General features: G+C 51.9%; 1 protein-coding gene across 3 annotated transcripts in view; it reads left to right on the forward strand.

Moving 5' to 3' along the window:
- SLC4A8 (solute carrier family 4 member 8) overlaps nt 1-20,530 on the forward strand; it is an 82,296-nt gene that overhangs the window by 43,994 nt on the left and 17,772 nt on the right. For 2 of the 3 annotated variants that reach the window (XM_051845480.2, XM_070052255.1), the window contains exons 12-20: nt 3,903-4,077; nt 5,313-5,446; nt 7,056-7,301; nt 10,089-10,194; nt 11,802-11,963; nt 13,141-13,185; nt 13,581-13,694; nt 17,736-17,897; nt 18,713-18,964. In XM_051845480.2, the coding sequence (XP_051701440.1) occupies nt 3,903-4,077; nt 5,313-5,446; nt 7,056-7,301; nt 10,089-10,194; nt 11,802-11,963; nt 13,141-13,185; nt 13,581-13,694; nt 17,736-17,897; nt 18,713-18,964 (1,396 nt within the window). The remainder of the gene's footprint in view (nt 1-3,902; nt 4,078-5,312; nt 5,447-7,055; nt 7,302-10,088; nt 10,195-11,801; nt 11,964-13,140; nt 13,186-13,580; nt 13,695-17,735; nt 17,898-18,712; nt 18,965-20,530) is intronic. The other variant, XM_070052254.1, reaches the window with a different exon arrangement.

Here is a 20,530-nt window from a genome sequence, read left to right on the forward strand (position 1 = left end):
AGTTACAGAGAGAGGGGATGAAAGAGGGAGAGAAAAAAAAAATCTTGCATCTGCTGATTTACTCCCCAAATGGCCACAATGGCCAGGGCTGGCCCAGGCCAAAGCCAAGGGCCAGGAACTTCATCCAGGTCTCCTATGTGGGTGCAGAGGCCCCAAGGATTTGAGCCATCTTCTGCTTTCCCAGGCCATTAGCAGGGAGCTTGTTTAGAAATGGAGCAGTTGGGAATTGAACCGGTGCCCATATGGAATACTGGGGTTGCAGGCAGGCGGCTTGACCCACTACTCCACAATGCCACTCCTTCTCTGCAGGTGGACATCCTAGAAGTTTCTGGACCTTCCTACAGTGCACATTCTAAAAACACATTATCTTGGCCAGTGCCGTAGCTCACTTGGCTAATCCTCCGCCTGTGGCGCTGGCACCTCGGGTTCTAGTCCCGGTTGGGGTGCTGGGTACTAGTCCCTGTTGCTCCTCTTCCAGTCCAGCTCTCTGCTGTGGCCCAGGAGGGCAGTGGAGGATGGCCTGAGTGCTTGGATCCCTGTACCCGCATGGGAGACCAGGAGGAAGCACCTGGCTCCTGGCTTTGGATCAGCGTAGTGCCGGCCATGGCGGCCATTGGGGGACTGAACCAACGGAGGGAAGACCTTTCTCTCTGTCTCTCTCTCACTGTCTATAACTCTCTCTCTGTCTCTCTGTCTCTCTCACTGTTTAACTCTGCCTGGCAAAAGAAAAAAAAATTATCTTGGGCTTTATGAATCTTCAGGCCATTTATTGTATTTCTTTGACATGCAAAAACCTGTTTTATGCATATTGTGTTGTACAACCTTGGGCAAAACTTGAGACTAGGGCATTGTTGTCCTTGTTGCATGGAAAGGCACTCAAAGACAGGGTAGAGTAGACTCAGAGGTGGGAAAGGAAACCGAGTTGAAATCAGTACTCCGAGGTCTGCGTTTTGTGACCCTCCGTGCCATCAGACGGGTGTCCTGATTCTCTCTGATGCTGACACTGGCAAGGACACCGCGTGTAGCAAAGAAGAAGGTGTGGCCAGACTGTTCCTGGGCCAGGAGAGCCACGGCAAGTAGGACACCCTAGAAAGGGGTTTTGCAGCATTGATTTATGCCCCTTACCAGGGATGCCCCTTTGGGGAAGGATAAATGAAAAGAAGAATGAGGAGCTTTATCTCGATGACCCCCCTCCTCCCACACACACTTCAAACAGGGGTCCTCCGAGCACACCAGGCAGATGGCGGGCTGGCCGGCCGGAAGCCCTCCAGGGAGGGGCTTCCTGTGACCCTGTGCACGGCTGAGCCCTTTCTTGCATCAAGTGTGAATACGGATGCCTGTGTGCCTTGTGCCCCAACACCAGGACATCAAGGGCGGAGTTGAAAGGGAGGGGACGCCTGAGACCTGGAGAGGAGCCTCCATGCCTGGTTGATGCAATTAGGGTCTGATGTTATGTGTGCATGAGGTATGAGGCTGACTCTGTAAACTGCTCAGATTAGTTTATTGATCTATGGTTATGCTGTCAGTAGGAGCCTCAGATCCCCCCACCGCCACCCCCCAGTCACCACCAGGCACAGATGGCTTCCTCTCTGGCTTCCTCTCTCTGGCTTCCTCTCTCTGGCTTCCCGTGTCTCCTTTTTGCACAAGTCTTTCTTTCATCCTTGCTCACCCTGAAGACACCTCCTGTACCCCGGGCCTAAGTGGTCACAGTGGCCCCTCAGGGGTCTGAGTGGGGCAAGGCCCACTATTGCCGAAGGAGGCCTTTCTCCCAGAATCCTGCGCTTCCGAGGAAGCTTCCTGGTGGTGAGGAGCTGCTCGCCGTGCAGTAATAAGATGCTGTGTTTTCTGTGGACCAGAAACACTGGAACTCGCCCTCGGGAGTCACTGCTGCGTGGGAAGTCCTTGCGGGGCTGCTTTCCCAGAGGAGAAAGTGTCGCGACCAAGTGACGCTTTATTGCTAACTGGAGCCTTGGTCCCAAGCATGCGGTGGAACTTCTGTGATCTGGCTCAGAGCCTGCAGATGGCTCCAAACTTTACCCGAGCTAGGTGGGGCCAGAGCAGGCCAGACCAAGCAGCTCACAGGCTGGGTTTGGCTCTCTGTCCTCAGCCCAGTCCCAGACTGCCACTGACTGCTGTAAGTTGAGGAAACGTGAATCCCAACTCCACCCACCAACGCCAGAGACAGAGAGCGTGTTGGGAAACAGAACAGTGTCTGGCCTGGGTCCCTGGACACCCATGGTCCCTGACTGGGGGAGGGCAGGGAGGGGAGAAGAGCACTGGCCGAGCCTGCTCTCCTGATGTGCAGATCCCAGGCCGCCTCACTCCTCCAGGCTCCTGGGCGGGAGAGGGAAAGACAGGGCTGGCTAAGCCTTCTCCCCTGAGTGGGCTGCTGCTGTTTTTGCTGTTTTGGTCTCTCTCTATATCTATATCTATATCTATATACACTATATATATACATACACACTATATATATATAGAGAGAGAGAGAGAGAGTAGTATAAGAACTCCACACACCCACTGTTACCAACATTTTGCTAACCCTGTTCCATCCATTTCTTTCTACCTTTATTATTATGTTTTCTAGATTGGTTTTAAGCCAAATCACCAACTTCGTATCATTTCACCTGTAAATACCTCAGTATGTATCTCTGATAAGGACATCAATAAAAATAATTATTATGCCGCTACAAAATCTTACAAAATTAACAGCCATTCTCTAAATTGCCTAACGCTCAGCCCGTATTAAGCTTTTTTTGTGATTATCTTAGTATTGTCTTTTAGAGTTCATTGGTTTGACCCAGGGGTTGCTCAAGGTTGGTGCTTGGTTACTCTGTTCCCATTCGGTAGTAGCCCTCTTCCCCCCAACCCCATACAGTGACTGCCCACATCCAGGAGTGCTCCCCCTCCTCCGAGCGGGATCTCCTGCCCCTGGTGTGTCCTATCCCTGGGGGAGTGGAAAGGACCCTGCAGTCCTTCCCCTAAGTCCTCTAGAATCTCCCCCTTGATTAACCCTTGAATCCACTCACCGCTCCTCCTCCCAGTCCACGCCCCCTTCTTCACATCGGCACAGGAGTGATCCTTCCAGAATGCTCCTGTTGATGGTCTTGCAACAACTGAGCATAGTGTTGGGATAAAGCTCTAATTCCTCAAAACAAGGTGCTTTGAGACTCAGCTCCTCCAACCCCACACACAGGATTATCCATCATGCTTCATGCAGCACCTCGAACCTGTAACGCACTCTCACACCTGGGCATTACCCCTGCTATCTCCTCTGGCCCAAAAGTGCCCCTCCCTGATCTGTGCTGCTGCATCCCCCTCCCGTCAGTGCCTGCCCCCCCCCCCCCCCCCCCCGCCACTGGCTGTTGGTCCTGGGGAGCAGGCTGTGGCTCTGTCTCGCTCACAGCTGCATCCCCGGTACATGGCTCAGTGCCCATGCCTGTATCTGCTACTCCTTGTCAATTGCATGAATGAATCATGCTGATTTCTCAAGAGTAAGGAGCGTAGTTGTTCACAGTAGGAAAGAGCCTGGGATGGAGGTTTTTTAATGTAGACAACACGTAATAAAACTAACAGCTTTAATATCTTGAGTTGGTTTTTCACATTTGCTTTTAACAGCCCAGAATTTAAGCTAATCCTTGCTTTCCTGTTAATTGTTTTTGAGTTCTTTAACTTGGTACCATAATAAATGTATGCAAATTCATTATTTTTATGCTTGGGATAATCATTCAAATTTAGTCTAAGTCCTGCTTTTGGTTGCAAATAGAATCTTTGCTGACTCCAGAGAGCTCTCCTGTACTTGGTGTGGGGTTGAAGCCAAAGCATCCCGTCACTGTCACTGCTACGGAGCACTCTGAAGTGCTTTTCTGAAGGTAGTTAGAGGCCTGCCTGCCGTGTTTCCACAGGCTGTTTGGGGGCTTGGTGCTGGATATCAAGCGGAAAGCCCCCTGGTACTGGAGCGACTACCGGGATGCGCTAAGCCTGCAGTGTTTGGCGTCCTTTCTGTTCCTGTACTGTGCCTGCATGTCACCTGTCATCACCTTTGGGGGACTGCTCGGAGAAGCCACGGAGGGACGCATAGTAAGGACTTTTAATCACTCTTAATCGTTCCAGCCAGGTCCTTTGAGGGGCTGGGGGTGGAGTTAGCTGGGCTTGGGCTAAGAAGGTCAGATTCTTTCTCCTGAATTGCTGTGCCCTTCTGACCACCTACCAAACAGCCATGTGCTTCTCCCCGGAGAACCGACCCTCATCTGCCCAGGGGAAGTGCCTCTGGCCCCAGGGGTGGACAGTGAGTCTATTGATGCCATTTGAAAGTGAGTCCGGGCCGGCGCCGTGGCTCAGTAGGCTAATCCTCTGCCTGTGGCGCCAGCACACCGGGTTCTAGTCCTGGTTGGGGCATTGGATTCTGTCCCGGTTGCCCCTCTTCCAGGTCAGCTGTCTGCCCTGCACCCCATGGGAGACCAGGATAAGCACCTGGCTCCTGCCTTCGGATCAGCGCGGTGCGCTGGCTGCAGCGCGCCAGCCTCGGCAGCCACTGGAGGGTGAACCAATGGCAAAAGGAAGACCTTTCTCTCTGTCTCTCTCTCACTGTCCACTCTGCCTGTCCAAAAAAAAAAAAAAAAAAAAAAAAGAAAGCTTGTGGGGCAGACGGCACCCTTGTCCTGCCCATAGATTTTTTTAAAAAATTTTTATTTATTTATTTGACAGGTAGAGTTACAGACAGTGAGAGGGAGAGACAGAGAGAATAGTCTTCCTACCATTGATTCATTCCCCAAATGGCCACCACGGCCAGAGCCGCACCGATCTGAAGTCAGGAGCCAGGTACCTTTCCTTGGTCTCCTACACGGGTGCAGGGGCCCAAGCACTTGGGCCATCCTCCACTGCCCTCCCAGGCCACCCTCCACTGCCCTCCCAGGCCACAGCAGAGAGCTGGACTGGAAGAGGAACAACTGGGACTAGAACCCGATGTCCATATGGGATGCTGGCGCCACAGGCGCAGGATTAACCCAGTACACCATGGCACCGGCCCTGCCCATGGATTTTTGAGTACTAAATGGAGTCACTGAAGTATAGTCCTTAGTTGGGGAATTGGACACGGATGGATTTGGCCACTTAAATCATTAGAGAGGAATCTGTGTAGTATGTATTACGTGGTGTATACACATCCCTCTTGGTCAGGTGAACTGCAGGCAGGTTGCTGTCGGGGCACCGGGAAAGGGAAGGCAGGAATGGACATAGGCAGACACTGCCTTTTGCTGACGGGCTGTGAGCTGTGGACTCACTGATGCCTTTTCTGCTTTTTCTTTCCCTCCCAGAGTGCAATTGAATCCTTGTTTGGAGCCTCCATGACCGGGATTGCTTATTCCTTATTTGCGGGACAGGCTCTCACCATCCTGGGAAGTACTGGGCCAGTGCTTGTGTTTGAAAAGATTTTGTTCAAATTCTGCAAGTAAGACATTTGCTTTTGTGACATGCCTAACTGGGTCTGGTGATTGTGCTGCCAGGGCTGAGTGCCAGGGTGCAAGGCGGGTCTGAGCAGGCAGATATTATTTAGGAGTGTAAGGAACTGCAAGGGAGAGCATCAGTTGGTCTGCAATCCTGCCCCCTGGGAGCAGCACACCTAAACTAGCAGGCTGTCCCTCGGCCACCATGGAAATCTTGACTTTGCATTTTTTAAAAAAAATCTCCCTCTCTAGTTCAAACTCCTCCATTTCCATCTTCATTTAAAAAATATTTTGTTTGAAAGACAGAGTTACAGAGAGGGAGAGGGAGAGAAGGAAAGAGAGAAAGAGAGAGAGAGAGAGAGAGAGAGAAAGAAAGAAAGATCTTCCATCTGCTTGTTCACTTCCCAAATGGCTGCAATATCCAGAGCTGGGCCAGACTGAAGCCAAGCAGCCAAGAGCTTCATTCAGGTCTCCCACATGGATGCAGCGGTCCAAGCACTTGGGCCATCCTCCACTGCTTTTCCAAGCACATTAGCAGGGAGCTGGACTAGAAGTGGAGCAGCTGGAATTCAAACCAGTGCCCATAAGGGATGCTGGTGCTGCAGGCAGTGACTTAAATCACTGTTCCACACCGCTGGCCCCTCCATTTCAACTCTTAGAAGATTTATTTATTTATTTATTTATTTGAAAGGCAGAGTTACAAAGAGAGAAGAAAGAGAGAGAGAGAGAGAGAGAGATCCGTAGGCTAGGTTACTCCTCAAATGGCTACAACATCCTGAGCTGGGCCAGACCGAAGCCAGGAGCTTCACCTGGGTCTTCCACCAGGAAGTAGAGCAGCTGGACTTGAACCAGTGCCTGTATAGGCTGCTAGTGTCACAGGCAGTGACTTAATCCCCTGTGCCACAATACTGGCCACTTAAGTCAGTTTTTTAAAAAGATTTATTTATGTATTTAGAAAGCCAGAGTTATAGAGATAGAGGGAGAGACAGAGAGGTTCCATCTGCTGGTTCACTCCCCAAATGGCCACAATAGCCTGGCCAGGCCGAAGTCAGGAGCCAGGAGTTTCTTCCAGGTCTCCCATGTGAGTGCAGGAACCCAAGCACTTGGTCCATCTTCCACTGCTTTCCCAGGTGCATTGCTGGGAGCTGGATCAGAAATGGAGCAGCCTGGAGCAGACACAAACACGCGCCTACGTGGAATGCTGGTGCTGCAGGCGGCTTTATCCACTAGGGCACAGCGCCAGCCCCACCCTCCTTTCTATTCTGGTTGCTCGTGATAACAGGGGCTTAGAAATGCCCTAATTTTTCCACTTTCCCTATAAAAATCATTTTCTTCATTTTGTTTAGAAGTGGGAGCACATGGGATTAGGCTGAGCCCCTTTTTCTTACTGCAAGAATAACAGTTGTATGAGACAATAAAGGCAGAAGCATTGTAGTGAGACGATTCCCCCCTCTCTGCCTCCCATAGCCTGGCTACAGGGAGCAGCACTCGACCTAGCTGTGCTCAGGACCTCAGTGGGCAGAGAAGCTGAGCCGCGATGCTGCTCTGGGGATGAGATGAATTAGCGCGTTTCCCACCGCTGTCTCCTGATGCCACCCTGTGGTCTCATTCCAGAGACTACGCACTTTCGTACCTCTCCCTGCGAGCCTGCATCGGCCTGTGGACCGCCTTCCTGTGCATCGTCCTGGTGGCGACAGACGCCAGCTCCCTGGTCTGCTACATCACCCGCTTCACCGAGGAGGCCTTCGCCTCTCTGATTTGTATCATTTTCATCTACGAAGCCATAGAGAAGCTGATCCACCTGGCGGAGACCTACCCCATCCACATGCACAGCCAGCTGGACCGCCTCAGCCTCTACTAGTGAGTGTGCTTTCTGCTCTGGCAGGTTTGGGGAAGCGCCAAAGGCTTGGGTTGAGCGCTGATGTGTGCCAGGCAGCGCTGGGAGCTTCCTTGGGGGCAGTGTCTCGGGCCTCCTGGCAGCAGGGCTCCCGCGTGGCTGAGGAGACTGGGGGGTGGCCAGGGGCCTGCAGTCAGAAGCGATGATGGAGCACTGCTTTCCAGCATGTCTTCCAATTCTGGGCATTCAGGCACAATTAAGCTGCCCAGACGGCAGGGGACTTGTGAGCCCGTGGGTTACAGGATGAGGTGAGAGCTTGCTCTCTCTCTCTCTCTCTCTCTCTCTCTCTCTCTCAAAGTGTATAAGGGCAACTAGTAGAACACTTTAGGTAGAGATGTATTAATCATGCCTTTCTGAGCCAGGGGTTTTTCCCACCAATCACACACACCTAGAAACACAGACTTCAGTATAAGAGACTGGGTTTTCTTCAGGGTTCAACACAGTTGGATCAGCTGGAAAACTGAACCCGTAGCTGGCTGGGTTTGCAGCCACCTGGGCAAGGCTGGCCTGGTAGGTCGTTTCTGCTCTGTAGTAGCGTTCTCCAGATCATGACTGGAGCTCTCTTCCCTCAGCTCTGAACATCAGGTGCCTGCCCCTCTGGCCGTCCAGTCTGTTGTGGACGATCTGGTTGCAAAGCGAACAGTTTGAACCTGAAGCTGCTGGAGAGAAGTGGAGCCATCTGCCAACCAGCCACACACCCGCTTCTCCCTGCTCCGGTTATCCATTCAGTAACCTTTATCCACAGTGCATTCAGCTTCTTAAAGGATTCTGTAAAGAAACAACGGTTAGGGAGTATAACGTCCAGAGCCTGGTGACTTTAACAGATTATTGAGCACCTGTTATGTGCCAGGCACATTGCAGAGGGAGAAGACAGAAGGCACCAGCCCTGGAGGAGCAGGCCTTAGATCTAGAAAGTGTAATTCTTGGATGATCAAACCCAGCGGGGTGTTTTACTGGTTCCTGTGGAGCAGCTATGAAGCCAGAACCCCTCAGCTCTTGAAGTGCTTTGATGTTAATAGATATGGAATGGATTTTTTTAAAGATAGGCTTTTTAAAAAACAGATCTTGAAAAAATAGATATAAAAAGCAGTTTTGGGTTCACAGCAAAGTTGGACAGAAAGTGGTTTCCATATGTTCCTGCCCTGACATGTGCACAGCCTCCCCACCGTGGGCGTCCTGCCCCAAAGGGTGTGTTGGTTATAATCAGTGAACCTAACCTAGACCCACCAGAGTCACTCACAGCCCACAGTTTACCTTTATAGTTTCCTGTGGAGCCCTGGGCCTGGGTTTATACACCCAGGCTTAACTCTGGGTGTTGTGCCCTGTATGGGCTTTGACAAGTATACAGTGACATCTTTCCTGTTGTAATAATGCAGAACAGTTTCACTGCCCTAAAAGCCCTCCCCACTCTGCCTGTTTAACCCTGTCTCCCTCCCCACTCCTGACGACTGTTGACCTTTTTACTGTCTCCATGGTTTTGTTTTGACTTTTCTAGAATCTCATAGAGCTGGATTGGTTGTGTGGCCTTTTCAGATTCCTTCCTTCTCTTACTAGTATGCATTTAAGGGTCCTTCTTGTCTTTTCATGGCTTGATAGCTCATTTTTTAAAAAAGATTTATTTTATTTATTTTATTTGAAAGGTAGAGTTACAGAGAGAGGGACACAGAGAGAGAGAGAGAGGGAGAGAGGGAGGAAGGGAGGGAGGGAGAGAGAGAGAGGGAGGGAGGGAGGGAGAAAGAGAAGAGAGCTTCTATCCACTGGTTCATTCTCCAAATGCCTACAATGGCTGGGGATGGGCCAGGCCAAAGCCAGGAGCCAGGAGTTTCATCCGGGTCTCCCACATGGGTTGTAGGGGCCCAAGCACTTGGATCATCTTTCACAGGCCATTAGCAAGGAGCAGCATTGGAAGTGGAGCAGCAGGACTTGAACTGGTGCCCGTGTGGGATGCTGGTGTCGCAGGCAGCAGCTTAACCCACTGAGCCACACCAGCAGCCCCAGCTCATTTCTCTTTAGTACTGGATGCTTTCCCACTATCTGGTGCACCACAGTTTATTTTCCCTCTCACCTACCTAAGGAAATCTTGGTTGCTCCCAATTTTGGAACTGATTTTTAAACCTGAAGGTAGAGCTTTGTAACTTTCCCTAATTGCTTTTTATTTTCTTAATGACCTTCTATGATTCTAATCTGTTGAAACGTTTTTGAATTTTCATTCCCTCACTGCATTTTAGGAAGTGTGTTGATTAGATTCACAGATGAATTAAAGTTAACAGGTGACCATACCAGCAGGCAGTTCAGAATGAAAGCATGCCCCGATTGGGAGGCAGTGTGGGAGCTGGCGAGACAGGCCTGGTCCGGTCTCGTCTGGTTTCCACGGAAGAGGAGGCCTGGGGATGACAATGGAGTAAGTAGCCAGGAAGTGGCCAAGGCAGTGGGACGTCACCAAAGGATACTGCGGTGTCAGGAGGAGCTTCCCTCACAGTCCCAGGAGACTGCAGTTTTGAGGCTAACAGCCTGATGGGGGCTAAAGGGACTGAGATCTCCAGGCCTGGAGGGAGTTGTGCAGAACTGACTCGGGGGAGCAGGACCTCTGTGCTCTGCAGACTGCACTTCACCTGGGGTGTGGCTGAGCCTACAGATGAGCCTCACCTTAGGGATCTAAAGCACGCCAAGGAGAAGTGACAGCCAAGGCGGCAAGCATTCAACTGAGTGTGGCTGCTTTCCTTAGGCGTCTCCCTCCCTCCCCCCCGCAGCTGCAGGTGTGCCCCCCCAGAGAACCCAGACAATCACACCCTCCAGTACTGGAAGGACCGCAACATCGTGACAGCAGAGGTCGGCTGGGCCAACCTGACCGTCAGCGTAAGTCTCCACACGCGCCCTCACACTCTGGCCACGGGGACTCCCGGGGGAGGAAGACAGGGCAAACTCTGGCATTGATAGAAATAAAGCTTTTTTTGAGGCAGGGATAGAGGGGAAGAAGCCTTATTCTTATTGACTTTGCTTTTCCCTTGCAGAAGTTCTCTTGTACATAAAAAGACAAGAAAATTCCCCCTCTCTTTTCTCGCACTCACGCCCTCCCAGTAACCCTGCCCGAGGGCTGTGCTCTCGTGCCGGGCAGGGGCAGATCCCGGCTCTGCAGGGCCTAAGGACTGTTCGCGTTCGGAACCCCCGTCATACAAACAGCACACAATGCTGCAGCCCTCCCAGGGCCTTGGAAGTGGCGTTTCTTCAGGACAGTTTTGGTTTCTTTTTTTTCTTTTTTCTTTTTCTTTCTTTTTCTTTTTCTTTTCTTTTTTTGACAGGCAGAGTGGACAGTGAGAAGGAGAGACAGAGAGAAAGGTCTTCCTTTGCCACTGGTTCACCCTCCAATGGCCGCCGCGGCCGGCACGCTTCAGCTGGCGCACCGCGCTGATCCGAAGGCAGGAGCCAGGTACTTATCCTGGTCTCCCATGGGGTGAGGGCCCAAGTACTCGGGCCATCCTCCACTGCACTCCCGGGCCACAGCAGAGAGCTGGCCTGGAAGAGGGGCAACCGGGACAGAATCCGGCACCCCGACCGGGACTAGAACCTGGTGTGCCGGCGCCGCAAGGCGGAGGATTAGCCTAGTGGGCCGTGGCGCCGGCCTGGTTTCTTTTCTTTCTTTTTTTTTTTTTTTTTTGACAGGCAGAGTGGACAGTGAGAGAGAGAGACAGAGAGAAAGGTCTTCCTTTGCCGTTGGTTCACCCTCCAATGGCTGCCACGGCCGGCACGCTGCGGCCGGCGCACCGCGCTGATCCGATGGCAGGAGCCAGGAGCCAGGTGCTTTTCCTGGTCTCCCATGGGGTGCAGGGCCCAAGCACCTGGGCCATCCTCCACTGCACTCCCTGGCCACAGCAGAGGGCTGGCCTGGAAGAGGGGCAACCGGGACAGAATCCGGCGCCCCGACCGGGACTAGAACCCGGTGTGCCGGCGCCGCTAGGCGGAGGATTAGCCTAGTGAGCCGCGGCGCCGGCCTGGTTTCATTTTTTAAAAAGAGTATTATTTATTCGAACGGCAGTGAAAGAGGAGAGACAGTTTCTTCATCCACTGATCCATTCCTCAGTTGCCCTCAACAAGCAGGGCTGGGCCAGGCTGGAGCTAGGAGCTGGGAACTCAATGCAGATCTGCCACATGGCTGACAGAGGCCCAAGCCCTTGAGCCAAAGCCTGCTGCCTCCCAGGGTATGCGTTAGCTGGAAGTTGGAATTAGAAAGCACCACCACGCCTACCACCTGCCCCTCTGGTCCATCTTACAAGTGTCTCAGGACTCGTCACCCTGCTTGAAAGGGGCCTGTGCAGGTGCAGGTCCCCCAGCTGCACGGAGGTCCCATGGGCCTGCTCTCCCCAGTGGCTGTGCGGTGACAGCGAGCAGTGGACTCAGAAGGCAGCAGCTTTTCACACCTTCACCTGTGCCTCTTGTCCCCCAACATGCTGCCTCTCTCCCTCCAGGAGTGCCACGAGATGCACGGAGAGTTCGTGGGGTCCGCGTGTGGCCACCACGGGCCCTACACGCCTGATGTGCTCTTCTGGTCCTGTATTCTCTTCTTCACCACCTTCATCCTCTCCAGCACCCTGAAGACCTTTAAGACGAGCCGCTATTTCCCAACCAGAGTAGGTAGCCCGCTCCTGGGTTTCCGTGCTGGTAGAAAGCTGATGCTGGAGAGAAAACCCTGCCGTTCCCCTGTGTGCTGTGCACTGGTCGGCCGGCTGGAAAGCTCCCCATGTCCCTGTGGGGACGCTGTGGCACACTCTTCTCTGGTCCGGCAGCCTCTGTCATAGATGGGCCTTGTGGAATGAGGACACTGCAAACCTTTTAGATTTCAAGGCCTCACTATGTTTAAGGTGGTAGTTTGTTTTGTAAAAGGTACCAAGCCTCATTTCCCCATGCGGGTAAGTTTCCCTTCCAGAACCCTGGGACACTCAGCGTGCAGTCGCTGGAGCTGGCTCGTGACCGTGGTCACCTGGGGTGATTGCCTGGGGCAGCTCCGCCCACGAGAACCCAGGCCACGCTTCACTATAGCGCTGACACGCTCCTGACTTGCTGTTTGGGGCTGAAGCCCCAGCAGCCTTTCCCTGATGCGGCTTGCATTGTGTGTGGGGCGAGCTGGACTTTTGCTGGGTTGGGCTGGGCAGAATTCAAGGCCACATGGAGGGTCGCTGAATGACCCACTGCTTTGAAAGGGAGCCCCAGGTAGGAGGAAAAGGTGGCATTTCCGTGAGTGAGGGCTCACTGAACAGGGTCGTGAATGGGGGGAGAAGCTCCATCGGGAAATAATGTTTCCTGTGTGCATATGCACAGCATAAAGCATCCCTAGACTTTAGGAAGAAAAGCCTTAAATAAGGTCTAGGTCTTTTTTTTTAATTTCTTATCTGGACACATAGTTAATGACTTGCCATCGGGCTTGCTCAGGTCTGGGTTAAGCGCTACAGGGGATGCAGAAGTTGAACAGATGGTGTCCGCCATCAGAGAGGGCAAACATGTGAACCAGTCAGAGGCCACAGGAAGTAGTCAGATGCCACCAGGAGAAGCCTTTCAGGTAGTGAGATGAGCAAGTGCAAAGGCCCTGAGGTGGGAGTGAGCCTGCCATGTTGAGGGAACACAGTGGGTGTGACTGGAGCTGAGCGAGCAGAAGACAGTTAGGAGCTGGAATCAGAGGGCTGGTGATGCCAGCAGTGCTGGCCTCATAGGCCAGGAAGGCCTGGGTTTTTAACTCAGTGAAATGAGTAGCCGCTTTAAGGTTTCACGGGAATAACACGTGAACTGAAGTTTTGAATTCGTCCCCAGCAGCCGCCTTTGAAGAAAGCTGTGGAGGACAAAGTAGAAGCGAATCAGGTGACTTCCGTAGTTGCCCAAAAGAGCCAACGGTGCCTTTGACCTGGAGCCGGGGAGGTGGCAAGAGGGGCTCTGAATCTGAATCTGAATCTGGATGAGCCACAGGCAGCACTGACAGGACCCGCGGGGGACCAGACCCCAGCATGAGGGACAAGGGGAGTTAACGCAGCCACAGAGGTTCTCGGCTAACACCTTAGTCCTTAGCTGGTCCAAGTTTGCAGACCAGGGCCAACCCTGAGCCTGAATGCCCTGAGCAGAAGTCTTCGGTTACTTTGGGTGTACCCACACTCACACGTCGTCTGACTGTGCCTGTGTTCATTCAATAGCAAAATGAAAGCCTTCTTCAAGGACCTTAAGAACTGTTCCCTCACAGTTACTCTCCAATTCTTTGCCAGGTGCGCTCCATGGTGAGTGACTTTGCCGTCTTCCTCACCATCTTCACGATGGTGATTGTGGATTTTCTGATTGGCGTCCCATCACCAAAGCTTCAAGTGCCCAGCGTGTTCAAGGTGAGCAGACCTCAGGGTGCTGGCTGCCCTCTTGAGCTTTCATAGAATCTTATTGCAAATCTTTCTCGAAAGCCTTCGTGTGTCCTCTTCCTAAGATGCGTTTTGCAGTCAAGGAAGCCTGAACCTTGCTCCTGACACCTTGCCATTCAGCAAGGCAAACTCTCCGGGCTTGGCTGAGTTCCAGTGAGAAAAGCCAGAGAGAACAGAGAAACTAGGTTGTGTAATGAGTGGAAAGTACTGCTTATTATCCCTAATGCCATTTACTGTTTTTCATGTTACGATTTAAAACAGGGAGACTTCACAGTTAAGACCCCAGGTCAGATGCCTCATCTCACATCCAAGTGCTGGGTGTGAGGCCCAGCTCTGGTTGCTGACTCCAGCTCCCTGCTAATGCAGACTCTGGCAGGCAATGGTGATGGCTCAATAACTGAGTCCTTGCCGCCGCCCATGTGGGAAAGCTGGATTGAATTCCTGCTCTGGCTTTGGCCTTGGCCAATCTCTTGTTAATGTGGACATTTGGGAAGTGAAATTTTCTTCCTTCCTCCCTTCCCTATTATACTACATGGTCCCCAGCTCCCAAGACCCAATCCAAAGGCCAACACTATTATTAGGGGTTATAAAGTCACAAAGAATTGAAGAAAAGTTTATATAGATCTGAGAACATAACTACCAGTTAGAACATTATTACTAAGGGAACTTAGATTCTATTTTAGAATCTAACTCATTCATAATTTGGGACCTAGTGGTATTGTTAAAGAGTTTGTGGGTGCCGGCACTGTGCTGTAGTAGGTTGATCCTCTGCCTGCGGCATCTGTGTCCCAGATGAGCGCCAGTTTGAGTCCCGGCTGCTCCTCTTCCGATCCAGCTCTCTGCTATGTTCTGGGAAAGCAGTGGAAGATGGCCCAAGTACTTGGGCCCCTGCACCAGCATGGGAGACACAGAAGAAGCTTCTGGCTCCTGGCTTTGGATCAGCTCAGCTCTGGTCATTGTGGCCATCTGGGGAGTGAATCAGTGGATGGAAGTCCTTTGTCTCTGTCTCTGCCTCTCACTGTCTGTAACTCTACCTCTCAAATAAATAAATAAGTAAAATTAAAATTTTTGAACCCTGGAGTCATAACTAATATGGAACCAAATGCTTTAGTCTTTGCCATGGTTGGGCCAACTCGGCCAATTTTACTAGGGTTTCTTCCAGACTGCAGCACCATTTACCAAAATAGGTGAAGGTGCCCTCCCCAGAATACCCGGGGGAGGGGGGGTGAGAACCTGGGAGAGTGTAGATGTGCCCTGAACAGTTATCTTCCAGGGACAGTGCAGAAGGTCCTAGGTCAAGCACGTCTCCAAACTGAGCAATCTTGGGGTCCTTCTCAAGCCTCTGGTACCAGGGCTCCTGTTTCACTTCTGATGGGAGAAGGGCCCTGGAACAGTCCAGTCTAAGCCCGAGAGATTCGGCACAACTGACTCTGCTCTGCTTTTCTCTGTGCCATCAACACACAATATATGGTTTCTGGAGAGAGCAGTGAGTGGGAGAGTCTAAATTTTTTTTTTTAAAGATTGATTTGTTTATTTGAGAGGCAGAGTTACAGAGAGAGGGAAAGACAGGGAGAGAGGTCTTCTTTCCATTGGTTCACTCCGCAAATGGCCAGAACTGCGCTGATCTGAAGCCAGGAGCCAGGAGCTTCTTCTGGGTCTCCCACATGGGTGCAGGGGCCCAAGCACTTGGGCCATCCTCTGCTGCTTTCCCAGGCCATTAGAAGGAAGCTGGATCAAAAGTGGAGCAGCTGGGACTTAAACCCGTGCCCATATGGAATGCCAATGCCACACAGGCAGATGCTTAACCTATTATGCCACAGCACTGGCCCCAAGTCTAAATTACTTATAGTTGTCTCTGGAAGTCTTTAATTTTTTTTTTAAGATTTATTTTATGTATTTATTTGAAAGGCAGAGTTAGGTAGAGACAGAGAGGTCTTCCATCCCTTGATTCACTTCCCACGGAGCCAGGAACTTCTTCCGGGTCTTCCACATGGGTGCAGGGGCCCAAGAACTTGAGCCATCTTCTACTGCTTTCCCAGACCATAGCAGAGAGCTGGATTGGACGTGAAGCAGCCAGGACTCGAACATATGAGATGCTGGCGCTTCAGTCCAGGGCTTTTCTTTCTTTCTTTCTTTCTTTCTTTCTTTCTTTCTTTCTTTCTTTCTTTCTTTCTTTCTTTCTTTCTTTCTTTCTTTCTTTTTCTTTCTCTCTCTTTCTCTTTCTTTCTCTTTCTTTCTCTCTTTCTTTCTTTCTTTTTCTTTCTCTTTCTCTTTCTTTCTTTCTCTCTCTTTCTTTCTCTCTCTTTCTCTCTCTCTCTTTCTTTCTCTCTTTCTCTCTCTCTTTCTTTCTTTCTCTTTCTTTCTCTCTTTCTCTCTCTCTCTTTCTCTTTCTCTCTTTCTTTCTCTCTCTTTCCGTCTTTCCGTCTTTCCTTCTTTCTTTCCTTCTTTCTTTCCTTCTTTCTTTCCTTCTTTCTTTCCTTCTTTCTTTCCTTCTTTCTTTCTTTCCTTCTTTCTTTCTTTCCTTCCTTCCTTCCTTCCTTCCTTCCTTCCTTCCTTCCTTCCTTCCTTCCTTCCTTCCTTCCTTCCTTCCTTCCTTCCTTCTTTCTTTCTTTGACAGAGTGGACAGTGAGAGAGAGAGAGACAGGGAGAAAGGTCTTCCTTTACCATTGGTTCACCCTCCAATGGCTGCTGCGGCCGGCGCAGCAGATCCAAAGCTGATCCGAAGCCAGGACCCAGGTACTTCCTCCTGGTCTCCCATGCGGATGCAGAGCCCAAGCACTTGGGCCATCCTCCACTGCTCTCCCGGGCCACAGCAGAGAGCTGGACTGGAAGAGGGGCAACTGGGACAGAATCCGGTGCCCCGGCCGGGACTAGAACCTGGGGTGCTGGCGCCGCAGACGGAGGATTAGCCTAGTGAGCCACGGCGCCGGCCCAGTCCAGAGCTTTTAACCAACTGTGCCACAGTGTCAGCCCCGTCATTAAAGGTTTTTTTTTTTTTTTTACAGCACATATTGTAGTTAATTATAATTTACTTGGGTTAATGTTGAAATAAAATTGTTCTGTGCCCAGGGGCATGAGAAGTTAATGGAAAGGGGGCCAGCGCCGTGGCGCAGTAGGTTAATCCTCTGCGGCGCCGGCATCCCATATGAGCACCGGTTCTAGTCCCAGCTGCCTCTCTTCTAATCCAGCTCTCTGCTGTGGCCTGGGAAAGCAGTATATGATGGCTCAAGTCCTTGGGTCCCTGAACCCATGTGGGAGACCTGAGGAAGCTCCTGGCTCCTGGCTTTGGATTGGCACAGCTCCAGCCTTTGAGGCCAGTTGGGGAGTGAACCAGCGGGTGGAAGACCACTCTCTCTGTCTCTCCCTCTCACTGTCTGTAACTCTACCTCTCAAATAAATAAATGAAATCTTTTTTAAAAAGAAGTTATTGGAAGGAAGTGCAGGATTAATGAACGTTCCACAGAAAGTTGAGAATTGCGAATTGACTATTTCAAAAGAGATTAGGATCAAGGTCATGGATTTCCCAAGGGATTGCTATATTTCATGCTTTCTTTATTTTTTAAGGAGTCTTCTTCAAGAATAAAAGAGATGCAGGTGTTGTGACTCAATTTGATTTGTTTTGCCCCAATGATTATAGATATTTTTTAAAGATTTATTTATTTGAAAGTCAGAGTTACACAGAGAAAGGAGAGGCAGAGAGAGAGAGGTCTTCCATCTGTTGGTTCACTCCCCAGTTGGCCACGATGGCCAGTGCTGCACCGATCCGAAGCCAGGAGTGGGGAGCTTCTTTTGGGTCTCCCATGCGGGTGCAGAGGCCCAAGGACTTGGGCCATCTTCCACTGTTTTCCCAGGCCATAGCAGAGAGCTGGATTGGATGTGGAGCAGCCGGGACTTGAACCAGCGCCCATATGGGATTCCAGCACTGCAGGCATCGGCTTAACCCACTACGGCACAGCATCAGCCCTTATAGTTAACTTAACGTACGATAAGAATGCCTTGTTTTTCCCTTAGCCCACAAGGGACGACCGTGGGTGGATCATCAGCCCCATTGGCCCCAACCCCTGGTGGACTGTGATAGCTGCCATCATCCCGGCTCTTCTCTGCACTATCTTGATATTCATGGACCAGCAGATCACGGCCGTCATCATTAACAGGAAGGAACACAAGCTCAAGGTAACGAGAAGTTCTGACCTCGCAGGTGCTATGGCAGCCGGCTACACTCTTCATTTTAGGGTGAGCCCGTTGAGACCAGGAAACACAGACTCAGGATAAAGCTCCTTCACAGCGGGGTCATAGAAGGGGCTCCGAAAGGGTCCCATTCCGTCCATTAACAACAGAGTTGTCTAGCGATGAGGCTCCAGGGGAGCGTGTCAGTGTGGTAGGCGAAGGTGTTGGGCTCCAGCCCTCTGCTCTGAAGTCCGTGGAGAAGGTGGATGGGCAGAGGCCCTGCTGGCCCTGAGTCAGGCAGATGCTTAGCTGCTCTGCTAAGCCCAGGTCAAGCCTGCGGCAGATTTTCTCCCATTGGTGTCTGGCACTGAACTTTGAACCCGAGGACCCCAGGGGTATGAGGTCCATCCTGGTGCTCGCAGCAGTGAGGTGCTTCACGCGTTCCATCACTGCCCTTTGCTTACTCAGAGTGGGCAGCATCACGTCCGGCAAGGATCTGGGCGTGGGCTGCGGGAACCCAGTAGGGACACTTCTCTCCAGGTCCTGTCGTGTCTCTCTCGACCTAGAGTGGTCTCCGCTTCCTGTTCCAGGGAAGGTGGATCTTTGTGTGTGTGAGACTCAGAATAAGCTGGAGTCTGCGATACAGTGTGTCCAGGACAGGCTCTCTATGGAACAGGGGCCACAGCCTTCTCTGGGAGCCCTGGACTCCCTCCTTACCCATACACCTGTTCTGCCTTGGGCCCAAGACCCTTAGCTCACTGTTGTGTATCTTGCTTCTGCCTTCCCACTAATGGTGACAGAGACTCTGCCCTCCCCCACAGAAAGGCTGCGGCTACCACCTGGACCTGCTGATGGTGGCCATCATGCTGGGCGTCTGCTCCATCATGGGCCTGCCCTGGTTTGTGGCTGCCACTGTCCTGTCCATCACGCACGTGAACAGCCTCAAGCTGGAATCCGAGTGCTCCGCGCCTGGAGAGCAGCCCAAGTTCTTGGGCATCCGTGAGCAGAGAGTGACCGGCCTTATGATCTTCGTGCTGATGGGCTGCTCAGTCTTCATGACGGCTATCTTAAAGGTAATCCTGCCCTCCCCGGGTAGTGTGGCACATCTTGGGGGTTGATTTCTGCCAGGAATCCTGCTAGGCTGCATGCTGGGCATACAGAAGTGTGCCAAAGACACACAACACACATACACACACACACACACACACACTCACACACACTCCTGCCCTCATGGAGGTTATTCAAGTTGGGTAAGAAAACGAGCATAATTACAGAACGTGACATGTACTACTAAGGAAAGACAGCGTAAGAGAATAGTGGTGTCGGTGCCATGGAGAATTAAGGGTGGCCAGAGAAGGCCTTGCGGAGACGGTGATGTTTGGAGATGAGATGGAGACGCCATGCGATGAGTGGTGGGAGATGGCGTGCAGGGGAGAGTAGTCAGGGCAGCCCTGAGGTGGCAGGGGGGATGACTCTTAGGAGCTCTCAAGGACCCTGTGGCCTGAGGGTGTCGTGGCAGGATGGGAACACGGTGAGAACACGCTGAAGTGTGAGTGGGGGCGGGGCACTGCTAAAGGTGTTTTGGGGTTTTTTTAAAGATGGATTTATTTGAAAGGCAGAGTAACAATGAGAGCAGAGAGACCGAAAGAATCTTCCATCTGTTGGTTCACTCCCCAAGAGACTGCAATGGCTGAGGCTGGGCCAGGCCAAAGACAGGAGCTGGGAACTCCAACCGAGTCTCCCATGCGGGTGACAGGGGCCCAAATACTTGGGACGTCTTCTGCTGCTTTCCCAGGCGCATTAGCAAAGAAGCTGAATTGGAAGCAAAGCAGTCTGGCCTCGAACCAGCACTGTGATTATGGGATGCTGTCGTCACAGGTGACATTTAGCCTGCCACACCACAGTGCCAGCGCCCTGCGAGGGGTTTATCTGCAGTTGGTAATTCACAAAGGTCACTCTGGCTGATAGCCACAGGGTAGGGTTCTATGGGCCAAGGAAGGCAAGAAGCAGAGAGGCCTGTGAGCTACTGCAGGTGAGAGATGACAGTGGCTTTGATGAGGAAGGTGGTGGCAGAAACAGAGAGGAAGGCATTGCTTCTTGCTTTACTGCATGTGAGCTGGGCTGAGCAAAGTGGAAAAATGAAAGGTGCCTGTGAGGTGCCTGACCTGCCCTCTGGTCAGGCCTGCTTTAGGTGGAGGGCACCTTGTGATCTGGGGAGGGGCAGGGCTGTGGGCAGATCTGAGTGACCTCTCTGGGAACCACCTCGGTGGAGAAGCCACAGCGGGGGATTCTGGACTGAAAATAAGAACTTGGGAGTGAACAACTCAGAGATGGTATTGGAAGCCAGGGGAGATCGCTCGGGGGAGGGCAGTTGTAAAAGAGAAGGGGGGTCAGGGAGGAGAGTGGGGGCGAGAGGGTGGGTAGAGGAGGGGCAGTAGGTGAGTTCCCGGGTGGCTGAGGGCCCGGGACGCCAAGTGAGGGGCTGGGTGAAGACCTAGGGAGAGGGGCCGGTACCGTGGCTCACTTGGTTAATCCTCTGCCTGCAGTGCCAGCATCCCATAAGGGCGCCAGGTTCTAGTCCCGGTTGCTCCTCTGCCAGTCCAGCTCTCTTCTGTGGCCTGGGAAGGCAGTGGAGGATG

The sequence above is a fragment of the Oryctolagus cuniculus genome, chromosome 11 (assembly GCF_964237555.1).
Source record: "Oryctolagus cuniculus chromosome 11, mOryCun1.1, whole genome shotgun sequence".
NCBI classification, from domain to species: Eukaryota; Metazoa; Chordata; class Mammalia; order Lagomorpha; family Leporidae; genus Oryctolagus; species Oryctolagus cuniculus.